The 12,575-nt window shown below is 39.9% G+C and overlaps 1 protein-coding gene and 1 long non-coding RNA gene across 3 annotated transcripts; both read left to right on the forward strand.

The window, feature by feature from the left end:
* The first annotated feature begins 2,634 nt into the window (after nt 1–2,634).
* Nucleotides 2,635–12,063, forward strand: LOC109239010 (thymidylate kinase-like). Of its 2 annotated transcripts, XM_019405505.1 has the most exons (6): nt 2,636–2,848; nt 9,306–9,644; nt 10,618–10,729; nt 10,808–10,867; nt 11,193–11,297; nt 11,670–12,063. In XM_019405505.1, exons 1-6 carry the CDS (start codon nt 2,811–2,813, stop codon nt 11,784–11,786), a joined length of 771 nt encoding a protein of 256 aa, XP_019261050.1. In that variant the 5' UTR covers nt 2,636–2,810; the 3' UTR covers nt 11,787–12,063. The 2 variants fall into 2 exon arrangements, with proteins under 2 accessions (XP_019261051.1, XP_019261050.1); XM_019405506.1 differs by lacking the exon at nt 10,808–10,867 and having other exon boundaries at nt 2,635–2,848.
* Nucleotides 5,898–6,818, forward strand: LOC109239011. Its single transcript, XR_002069837.1, has 2 exons — nt 5,898–6,084; nt 6,152–6,818. It is a non-coding gene; the product is annotated as an uncharacterized LOC109239011 (long non-coding RNA).
* Nucleotides 12,064–12,575: the final 512 nt, after the last annotated feature.

Here is a 12,575-nt window from a genome sequence, read left to right on the forward strand (position 1 = left end):
GACACAAACATTTAACGTGGTTCGGTCAACTGACCTACGTCCACAACGGAGATGAGCAATCTACTATAATAAAAAGAGAGTACAAAATATCGAGAGAACAACCTCACGAAGAGGCAAACACAAGTGACACACTAACACTTGTCCCGTAAAGTTCTCCCCCTAAATAAGACTCTCAAGCCCCCTATGGCTACATTGTGGATGCTACTGAATGTGGAGGAAGGATCCTCAATTTATAGAAGTCCAAACCTTTTCCTACAAGGAAAAGGACTAGCCAAATATTGGAGATTTATAATACCTTTTACAAAAAGGAAAACCCAATCAAGGTAATTATATTTCCCTTTCCTTCAAGAGATAGGAAAACCAAATATGGTAAGAAAATTATGGCAAACACCTAACAATTCTCCCCCTTGGCCTGAATTTTCTGACAAAATAAACTTGATCCATATTCTTCACATAGCCTTCAATAGGTCGCATCTCCAAATCTCTGCCACAAAGTTTGTCTCAACGTGCGTAGCACTCCGGTCAAATTTCTCAGACAAAAAATCACGATTATCGTCAAATATGTTGCAGTTAGAACTGAACCCGCCAAGATGAACATGTCTTGAACCTCGCTAAACTTCTATGGCATTCTTAGGACATGCAACACAACATATATTGATGGTTGTTGCCTCATGCAAAGCCCTTCTGCCTGATGCTCCTTCATAACGCATCGTTAGCACACGTTGCCTCCGCGACTGACACTCGTCCTGCTTCCTTGTAGCACGCAGTCCTCATGGATGACATGACCCCCAAAATGCGGGGTGTGACATCCTCCCACACTCAACATTGTCATCGTCCCCGATGACACATCAATGCCCACGACAACCTGGAGTCTGCCCCCTCGGGGATGTACACTGGCTCCCTTAGTCCTTGTGGGTCGGACTTCCTCAAAGTCCATTCTCAAAATGGAGTCGTGCTCATTGATACAAGTGTTTGAAAGACTTAAGCACATAAGAGTGGTTTAGAGAGAGCTTTCATCAAGAGAGAAGAGAGAAGAAAAGTATTTATTTTGCTGCAGATTTTTATTTCGACCAACCAGTTTCAAATCACGTTTTCCGATTCGTTAACCGTTGGATCAGTCTAAAATTTTGACTGAGTGTTCGTAACATCTTGGTCTTGGATTTGAACGGTGAAGATCGGATTTAGAGGCTCGTAGCATCTGATTTAGAGCCTCAAACAACAGTTTCGTTTTGTGGATTATACTCTTTCTTCAATTGATTAGTTGTTGCTCTTGTTGCTCCGTGTTTGGCCCTTGTTGTGTAGCCAATTTGGAGAACTTTTGTAAACCTCTTATTGTTATAGTAGAGCTTTTTGGATCTTTGTGATCCCGTGGTTTTTACCTTCGATTTGAAGGGTTTTCCACGTTAAAATTTGATGTTCTTTATCTTCTTTATTTTCGAGTGTGCCTCTTCCTCAACATAACAAAGATAACCTGTAAAATATCTTCTAATATATAGGCAACTACCCTAAGTTGTGTCACAAAATGCTTCTAGACTTCTTAACCTCTCAAGAGGCATCAACAGTTCAAGACCTAGTACAAATTTGATGTACCTCACCACTCTTAATGCAACCTCTATATGTGATTGCTTTGATTACATTTGCCTCCCGTAGTGTGAGTGCACCACCAAGCCCCGTTTCCGCAACTTAATTCAATGCATACGTCCTGTGGCTGTCACAACGTAGAACCACCAACGATCGTGACGACACTAATATGCAAGCTAGGCGAACCAATAATCCCAAATCCTTAAATAAAGCCACTAACATAAATATAATAAGTGTAAACATGTTCAATAATATCATAGATAGGGCTAAGTCTGGTAACCAAGTACGAAAATATATATCATCCTCAAATCTGGTATCACTGAAATTAGTTAAATTAAATTCTCGTGCTAATTAGTTAATTTAAACACTTAATTATTTATAGTCAACATAAAAGGAAATAGTCTATTTTTTTGTTGATTTAAATTCTTCATATTAGGTCGTCCGTAAGTTTAAATATTTAAGTGTAATTTTAATTTTATCCAATAAGAATTATATTATCAAAGCGTAATAAGATTAATATGAAATTCACTTTTAGATCTTTGTATCTGTAGAATCATTAGTGTAATTGATTATTAAATGAATCATACATTTTATATATTGGTAAAACTATTTTAGACTAACTTGGATAGTCTATATTTAGAATTTGGAATTTTAACGATATAAAATCTTTAGATGGATTAAGTTCCTAAATATTAGGGATTTAATATAATTCAATAAGAAAAGATTTAATAACTAAAGATTTAGTTGATTTAAAAGTCATTAATATTAGAAAAATAATTAAATTATATTAATAGTTTTATTCAGTATGAAACATATTTTTAAAAGATAAAAAAGGCGAATCATTTCGGTAAAAACTTCATACTTCTAATATAATATTAATATAAATATAAATAGATACATTTTCCTATCTTAATTTATTTCATAACAAAGCTATTAATTAATATGATTTGGACTTTGGCATAAAAATCAGGTAAGAAAATTCTACGACTAAAAAGTTTGGAATGAAAACACTCAAAAGTTTGAAGGGTATAAGTATGATTATTAATCTCACAAGGGAGGGGACATTTGCAAATTACAAGTTTCATAAATTGGAGGGAAGCCTACAATTGACCCTTCATATAAAAACCCTAGACGCGCGAACAAATTGAGACGTTGCGCGGGAAATTTCGGCGACGAAAACACGAGGAGCGATAATTTTCGCAAAATTGAATAGTAGGTTTAATGGTGAGATGAGATATGACTGCACTTTCACCATCAGCAAGGCTTTGTAAGTTTCCTCAACGCTCAATTTCTTAACTCAGTGAACATTTTATACCTGGATGTTCATTGATCGATCCCAGTTTTGATTTGTTCGTAGAAACTGTATGATCTGCTGCAGGTTCTTCTTTGATTTGTTTGATGACTTGTCTTTGTCCTTTGCCCATTCAAATTTTCTTTACCAATTGCCATTTAGCTACTTTACTATTACTACTTCTATCTCAAATTATGTGGCCGCTTTTCTTTTTAATCTGCCCCAAAGAGAACTCATTTCTATATTTAAAAATAATTAAACTTCAAAATTCTCATTTTACCGTTAATGAGATGATTTATAGTCACACAAATGTATAGGTGTTTACCTCGAAAATGCGAGTAACAATTAAACTTGTTTATGGTTTTAATGATACGTGATTTAATTCAATATTAATTAATAACCAAGAAGTATAAGGTGTGAATGAAAGAAGTAAATAAAATCAAACCAGTGTACAAGCCAGTCTCAGCCTCGAGCTAAGGCGGCCTCGAGGTAGGTCAAGAACAATAAAGTAAGAACAACAAAGCTAAAGGACAATTCTGATGAAATATGAGCAAAAAAGTAAGAGAGTATATTCTTTGCCAATGATTATGATGGTTACAAATGATTGGGGTTCCCTTTATATAATAGGGGAACCCTAAATAAGGTACATTTCTATTTACAATAAGGAATCTTATCGGAACAGCTGTCTAGCCGCCTAGTACGGATTCGTTCTAACTCGTACAAATCTATTTCGGAATTTACGCCATGATCTTAGGGACGTGGCGGGAATCTTGCTCTTTCTGTTACAAACTCATAACGGCATCATCTCGGGGTCGGTCGCTCTCGGCTTTGGCGCTCATTGTGTACTTCGATCTTCGAGCTATATTCAGTCGTCAGGCTCGAGCTTGATCCATCTACCTCGAACTTGACCCATCCTGAACTCGGGCTTGAGGCGACCCCTCGAGCCCGTGAAATCGGGCATACCTGATTTCGACCGTATACAGATAGTCCTCGCGTTTCTTAGGGTAAGATGATTAGAAACGATTTGATCCTCGATGCTCCGATACCCCGATCATGATGTCAATCTCGTGACGTCAGCGACTGAAGTGATTGAAAGGTCCTTCTGCATAGTTCCCAAGGCCATTAATTGAAGGCGACTGATGGTCGGCCATTAGCTTCCCCAAACTGTTAAGGCGACCGCTATAAATAGGTCAATTTTACAACATCTACAATCATTACTTCTCAAATCTTTCTCAAAACCTCTCTAGCTTCTTCATCTTCTCTGAGTTTACCCTTTCCTGAATTTGTTCTTGCTACAACATCATCTCCTTCTCTTCTTTCGAATTTCTCAACAACATCAATGGTTAAAACATCTAAAACTATTCCTCAGAAAGAAAAAGCCTTCTCATCACGTCCAGCTGGTGGTAGAACGGTGGCGCCTTCTCGTATTGAGGAGTGCATTCCCGGGCCATGTGAGCTATCTTTCGATTTCAAGGTCGATAAGCCTGCGTCGGTCTCAGGTTGATGTGAACCTATGTCTCGATACCTCTGTTTGATAACTAAAGATGAATTCGAGCAGGTGAAAAAAGACTGTGGTTGGGAGAACAAAGAAGTGGTGATCCATTCCCTAGAGAAGGATATAGGATACCTAAGTGTGTATACTTATCCTTTCGCACTGGGTCCCGCAGATGCAGTAACGGGTCTTGTGGATCCAGTCATCCTCGATTTTTGACACTAGTATCAGGTGACCCTTGGCCAGATCTACCCTTCTTTTTGGCGTATCGTCAAATTACTCAGGTTCTTCTCGGGCAAGGTCGAAGGGGGATTGCCTTTTACACTTGACCATTTGATCAGGCTATATAGCCCTCGCCTCTATTGAGGCGGTTTGATAAAGCTCCAGCGTCAATCCTCGAAGTCGCTATTTTCTAGCATCGATGAGGACAAAGACCGAGGGTGGATGAGCCGGTTTGTCCGAAGCAGGACTTCCGATGTGATCCTTGTCGAGAGGATGCCATTCCCCGAGGAGTGGAACATGAAACGTAAGTACATGCTTATCGATGATGATCAATATTCTGCTTTCTATATTCTTCCTCGATTTAACTCCCTTTTGATGATGCAGCTGCCCCTTGGTTCCCTGGTGCGATTCCGGATCTCGCCGGTTGGGTCCGACAAATGGCCTCTACCTCTTTTGTACGCAGAACGCAGTTGGCGTGATTTGGCCAAGTATCGGTGGGAAGCTAAAAACCATAGTGAGTTCCATTGTTCATATATTGGTGTTTCTTAGTGAAATACTAACTTTACTCTTACGCAGGCCTCGGAGAGGCCGTTGCTGTGCGGCCGCCCCCTCCCGGTGAAGAAGAAATCCCAAAGCCAACCAAGGAGAAGTAAAGGAAGAGGGCTTCGCCTGCGAGTTCCCCGAAGCCCAAGAAAAGTAAGGCTCGAAAGCCTAGGGTCGATCCTGCGGCCCTATCTGCAGAAGCGGTCCAATATCTTCGGGATGATGAGTAGGAGGGAGAAGATGACAACTATCTGTTGGTAGCTCGGAAAAGAGGAAGCACTGAGGCTTCGAGATCCGCCGAACCGGTGATGGTTGATGCAGCTCATTAACTGAAGAAATCTCAAAGGGGAGTTCGAGCAAAATCCCCGAGCCATCGGGCGGATAAAGTGCATCTCGTCCCGGAGGACATTTGGCGGGCGAGCCTGAGGAGCCTAATTCCGAGGCCCTCCAAAGAGAAGACAATGTCCCAAGTGAATCACTTGGGATAATTAATGTAGATGAATCGCCGTCGGGCCCCGTGCTCTCCGAAGGGCAATTTCGATATGCCCAGGCCATGAGGACTCCTGATATGGGAACGACCCATGAAGGGAGTGATATTTTCCGGGAGTGTCTTGCAGGGGTCGAAGATGGTCCCGACCCTGATGCTTTGTTTATCTTTGATGAAGCTCAAAGGCTTCTCAAACAAGTAAGTTTCTGCCTTCATAATTATGCTCGAGTTTTATTCTTGTTTTTCCAAGTTTGACTCCTTTTCTTTGTGTGAAGGCCGTGGCGCTTCATCAACAAGCATTTTCCAAATCTCGAATCGAGCTTGCCCGATGCGAAGCCGAACTCAAGAAGCTGGTGGAAGAGAGGGACAACCTCAAATGCCTCTATGTACAGAAAGAGGAGGAGGTCAGGGATCTCCGAGTTGAATTGGTGAAGGCTCGTCAAGAACAGACTGAGCTCATCGAAAAAGGTAATGTAGCCTTTGGGGGTCTGTTATGTATTCATTTGATTTAGTCATTAACACTTCAACTTTGTAGGCCCAGCAGAAAGGCGAGCTGGTGGAGCAGCTTCGAGAAGAGCTCAAGGTGAAAGAGGCTGAGACCCTGGGGTGGAAGCAACACATGGACCGTCTCGCTTATGAGAAAGATACACTTCGGGACCAGGTGGCTTCGATCGAACGCTAGCTTCAAAATGCAAAGGGGGAAAGCTTGGCTCGGAGCCGCAAGACGAGGAGCTCGAAGCTAAATCTGCCGTGAGCTTGCGAAGGCCAAATCTGAGGTGGAGGCATTTGTGTACTAGTGTCGAGCTGACGCCGAAGCTGCTAAAATTCGGGCACAGGAGATTTCAATTGCGGCTGAAGTCAAATTATCATATGCTCTTGATTACTCTCGAGGAGGTGCACGCTTGTGGCTTCGACTTCTCAGCTGATATTGAAAAGGCAAAAACTTTGGAGGACGAGGCTGCTGCTTTACTTTCTGATGATGAAAATTCTGCTAGTGGCTCTGAGAGCGAAGGAGGCGAGGATGAAGTCCCCGAGGAGGAGGTTCCCGAAGTTGCGGCTCTCAAAGACGTGGCTCTCGAGATGCGGCTCCCGAGGATGTGGCTCCCAAAGTAGATTAGGCTCTTTTGTTTTTTGTTTTTGTGCAAGTCCCCTTGTGGGCACTGTAAATACCTCTTATGAATATAAGGAATTCTTTTTCTTCCCATCTCCGATTTGTTTTGAATTCAGCTTCGTCTTCGTTTTGTGAAATTTTTTGATTTTATAACTTCAATGATCGAGCGAGCGCTGGCTTGGCCTCAGAGTGGAACAATCCCTTAGGGGTTTTAACAATAAATGGGTGATCTTTGAACTTATAATGGAATACCTCTTAAGTTTTATTTTTGACGAATCCTCGAGCTATGCTTAAGTCAATTTGACGCGAGCTCGGGATGATGGGACCTTTAGGTCCGAGTTGAATGAGAACAAGGTCTCGAACTCTAAGTGTATCGACCTTTTAGGCTCACTGAATTGGCCTTTAGACTCTTTTATATTGGCCCTTGGGCTCTTTTTGGTCGGCCTTTAGGTTCTTTAAGTTGGGCCAATTCGGACTCTAAAACGGCTATAATTTTTTCCTCTTTTCGGCTAAAAGACTTAGTGAAATTTCATTATGCCTTAGCATGTGTTTTTCGTACCTGTTGGGTTTTTCGAGGGTTCAATCGATCATAACCCAACTTTTAATCCGTTTGTGTTAGGATAGTTTAATACCTCTTGAGGCCTTCTCAAAGGCTCATATTATCGAAGCCTTTAAATTATTCGAGGGATGATTTTATTGAAGCCCTTTTTTACTTGCTTTGCCGAGGGTACCTTATTTAACCGGTTTTTCAAAGTATTTGAAGGACTTTAACTTATGGCGGAAGTCGGACGTCTTCGAGCCCTATTATTTCGGCCGTAGCCTTTTTATATGACCGTAGTCTTTAATATGGCCGTAGCCTTTGGGTGTGTCTCTTGGACTTATTTCCCGATAACCTTTCGAACTTATCCGAAAGGTTAGTCCCCGAGTATGATGGCCTCGGCCTTTGCATCGAGGGATGCCTCTTTGAGGTCTTATAAATTCGAGTTTAGATATTTGACTGTCGATGACTGTCCCCGGGTATTCGAAGTATATTCGCGTTTTGGCCCTTGAGCCGTTTCTCGCAGAATTACAAGTAGAATTTTCGTATAGTAGCAAATTTCTTTGAGACATAAAGTGTTTTGTGTAGAAAGAATGCTTCTTCGAATAATTGATGTATGCGTACATGTTTTGCTATCGGGGCTCGACTATTCTATATGGACACGGTTCGGAATGGCATCTTCTATATGGAAAGTCACCCTCAACACTTCGGAATTGGGGACTTAGTTCTACGGAAAGTCACCCTCACACAAATGTATAGGTGTTTACCTCGAAAATGCGAGTAACAATTAAACGTGTTTATGGTTTTAAAGATACGTGATTTATTTCAATACTAATTAATAACCAAGAAGTATAACGTGCGAATGAAAGAAGTAAATAAAATCAAACCAGTGTACAAGCTAGTCTCGGCCTCGAGCTAAGGCGGCCTTGAGGTGGGTCAAGAACAATAAAGTAAGAACAACAAAGCTAAAGGACAATTCTGATGAAATATGAGCAAGAAAGTAAGAGACTATATTCTTTGCCAATGATTCATGATGGTTACAAATGATTGGGGTCCCCTTTATGTAATAGGGGAACCCTAAATAAGGTACATTTCTATTTACAGTAAGGAATTTTATTGGGACAGCTGTCTAACCGCCTAGTACGGATTCGTACTAACTCGTACAAATCTATTCCGGAATTTATGCCATGATCTTGGGGACGTGGTAGGAATCTTGCTCTTTCTGCTCATAACGGCATCATCTCGGGGTTGGTCGCACTCGGCTTCAACGCTCATTGCGTACTTCGATCTTTGAGCCTTATAATCTGTCGTCGGGCTCGAGCTTGATCCATCGACCTTGAACTTGACCCATCCTGAACTCGGGCTTGAGGCGACCCCTCGAGCCCGTGAAATCGGGCATACCTGATTTCGACCGTATACAATAGGGCATGTTTTAGACCACACGTTTTAAAAATGTAGAACAATGCAACATTATATGGCACGTGAGGAGTAGTATTATTGTGTAAATGAACTTCATAGCGAGAAGTACGAGATTCTAATAAGCAACCTATAATCGTACATACATTTATGTCTTTATCTAGACGGAAATTCATGTAATGGATGCAACACATAGTTTGCTTGAAAGAATTCCACAAAGAGTAGGTACCCAGTGGAATAGTCGAGATGTGCGCAAGCTGACCTGGACACTACAATCAATCGTCATAAACAGACCCAATAAGAGCATATTACATTATTATCTGCATGTTTTCCTATACTACGTGTCTCCATGTTAGAGTTGTAGTTTTAATGACATTAAGCTAAATGCTAGAGCATATTACAATAGTATCTGCATGTTTTCCTATACTATGTATAAGTCTACATGTTAGAGTTGTAGCTTAATGAGATTAAGCTAAGTGATGGGAACTTCACAGTTTTGCCCTATATGTCATTGGACTTAATTTATGTAGTATGTCATATTTTTTATTTGTACCAGACAATTAAATAAGTGGAGTAAACTCGTTTTGTTGCAAGCTTTGTGCTAATACAGTTTTTTTTCTCCAGAAAATTTGGTGTAGTAGTGGCTCAGGGTTCATTGAAGTTTAGTTTGAATTTGAAGTTACCTTTCAAGCCTTCAAGAAATATTCATATGGAAAACAAAGAAAACAGCAGTTCAAGAGGTGCCTTAATTGTTTTAGAAGGGCTTGACCGCTGTGGGAAGACTTCACAATCTAGCAGACTATACAAGTACCTTGATGAGCAAGGATATTCAGTTGAATCATGGAGATTTCCTGACAGGAATACAGGTGTTGGGCAAATGATTTCTTCTTATCTTGCTAACCAGGCGCATTTGGATGACCATGCGATCCATCTTCTATTCAGTGCAAATCGTTGGGAGAAGAGGTGTGCCCATTACTTTGGTGATTTTGAACCGCAGTAAATCATTTAGAAATTTGTCAGACTCAAATTGTGATGTCACTAGAGAACATGTGTGGAAATGCAGGCCAGCTGCTCGTTAATTATTCTCATATTTTTTCTGTGCTAGTTTCGAACTAATAAGCAAATGTTTCTGTTTTTGACAGAGAGCTAAAATTATCTCTGTATAACATCGAAAGATGAACTAAGTGGTGTTGACGTTCTCTCTGCTACTATCTATTTAAATAGCTACTTGACAAGCTCTCTGCATAGATTATCATTTTTTCCAGGAAAGTATGGCATTAACAGACCGAGAGCATGTATAATATGCATTTGTGTTCATCAACTATCTTAGGTTGTTGCTCTAGGATTTTGGTTTAGTAAAAAGGATGCAACAAGTGATATGTGGTTTAGGTGCATGTCACGTTTTAACTCTGCTGTGGATAAAACTTGGTATTTAAGTTGGGAGGAGGGTAAGGGGCGAGTTCATACTCCCCCGAGTTTGCAACCTGTGTGCTAGTTGGAATCTGGCTAGAACCTGCAGTAGAGGGAAAAAGCTCCCTTAGATTATTGAAAAATTTTCTTTGAATTTACTTCTCCCGCAATTAATCATGTACCTTTTCTTGAATATGGTATGATCTTCTTACCAAAATGGAAGTGTTGATGATCTTTTGCCTGGTTTTTTATCTATTCCCTGCCAATAGTCTTGTCTTCAACATAAGGCACCAATCAAAACAATAAAACTTATTATCTTGATATGTAATTAAGTACCAGTTTTCATTTTCTTTAACAATATTGCAATGAATTGTATTGTCATTTAACTGAAAGTTTTACCTGTTATGGTAGCTAACACTTTTACTTCCATGTCCAACTCTTTCTGTAAGAATTTTCAGGCGAATCAGCTCAGTATTGTTAAGCTGGTGCATTCAGATAGTTCTAATTTTTCTGTCCAATTCTGCAGGATGTTGATGGAGGAAAAGCTGAGGAGTGGAACTACTCTCATTGTTGATCGCTATTCTTATTCTGGAGTAGCATTCTCATCTGCCAAGGGACTTCATACTGAATGGTGTAAGGTAACATTGAGTCTTACTTCCTCAACATTGCTATTTAGTTTCTCAAATCAGTTTTAGCAACGAGATCTTTTACCGCAGGCTCCAGAGATAGGGTTGTTAGCTCCAGATCTAGTTGTATACCTTGACATATCACCTGAGGTAGTTTTCATTATCTAGTCTTGTCTTTCTTCACTCGTCTTATGTTTAGGAGATAGTCTGTGAATTGAAATTTCCACAACTGAAGTCTAAGTCTGGATGAGTGTGGATTTCTTAAGCAAGCTCTGGTCCTGCCAGATATGCTCCTTTCTAATCCAGGATAAAGCTTTGCTATTTCAGTTTATATTTCTAGTTGTTTGCAGGTTACCCATTGCTTCACTTGTTAAATACATATGTTCTTTTTCATCAGTCATTATATTATATGAAAGATATGCTCCTGTAGTGATTTGATTGTGGATATTGATGATTTGGTCTTGAAAATAACCAGAAAGCCGCAGAGAGGGGAGGTTATGGAGGTGAGAGATATGAGCAGCTTGAGTTTCAAAAAAAGGTCGCCAAGTCTTATTTGACTCTTCATGATTCCTCGTGGAAGGTAGTTTTCCTTTGTTTTTTTCTAGTTGCATCAACAAATGATGGTTTAATAAAAGGTTATGTAGCAAGTGATATCATCTTAAACATTGGAATACTTTAACTTAGTTTTACTTTAGTACTCTTTGAGTTTGTTTGGACGTTTCCTATCAATTTTTTTGTATCGATTACATGAGTATAGTAATTAAGGTTAATATAAAAGCATTAACCTTATTAAATTATGCTATCTAAATTGATTATATCCTATTAGTTAAGACTCTGGTCTTATATTCTTTGAAGCTTTTGATACATTAATTACTTTCGTTTACAAGATAACAGACATCCAAAGCCCAGGCAATAACTTTTTTTTAATTGTTATGTCTTTGCTGTATTGTAGGTTATTGATGCAACCCTTCCTGTTGAAGATATAGAGGAAAAGCTCAGAGAAATCGTATTAGACTCCATGACGATATGCCAAAAAGGGAAACCATTGTCTCAATTATGGTCATCGTAGGTCTAGTGTGCTGAATATCGCCATGAATATGCAAGTCCCTCTGTAACATGTCTCCTTTTAGTTTGAGTTTGGCATATATTTATCTTCTCAGCCATTCCCTTGTTAATGTGGAAGTACTTTGTCTTATAGATCCCTGTATACCAGCTTGCTGTGAGTTGAATTTTCTCCACATTTTTTGGAGTGTGTGTATCTGGATTAAGTCGTGATATTATGGAGTCACCTTCTTCTGTCGATTGAAATTTGCATGTTTTGATGATGTTAAAGCCAAAATTTCTTTCTTGATGATGTTGCTTGTAGGGGTGCTGATTTTCTGGAAACTGCATTTTCCCTGGTATTCCAAACGGCCCTAGTCTTCTTGCCTGTTGCTTTTGGTGAAAAAAAGAAAGAAAGGGTGTTCATGAGCTTAGTTGTTTAGCACTATTTTCAATCTTAGAGAGGTCTCTGTAATTGTGTTTTTATAATAGTTGAGAAACATTGACATGAACATAAAGTGGTACAACTTACATTTGATGAGTGAGGCTTGCCTGCTAGTAGAATATTTCCATCATTAATCGGTAGGTTTGAGTTCCAGTTGTGTGGAAGGTAAGTGAGGCACTTTTGAGCTTCCTAGGATCGGCTGGAGGGCAATTTTTTCAATTGAATTTGATGATAGCAGTAAATGCAGGTGAAAGAACAACTACTTGTAGACCTCAGAGAATCTTCCTCAGAAAAGGAGCCTCAAGTTTTCATCTTCTAGGGGACGACTATAGTACCGTGCAGGCTACTGAATCAACGCACACATGGCCTCGT

Source organism: Nicotiana attenuata, unplaced genomic scaffold (genome assembly GCF_001879085.1).
Source record: "Nicotiana attenuata strain UT unplaced genomic scaffold, NIATTr2, whole genome shotgun sequence".
Lineage (NCBI taxonomy): Eukaryota > Viridiplantae > Streptophyta > Magnoliopsida > Solanales > Solanaceae > Nicotiana > Nicotiana attenuata.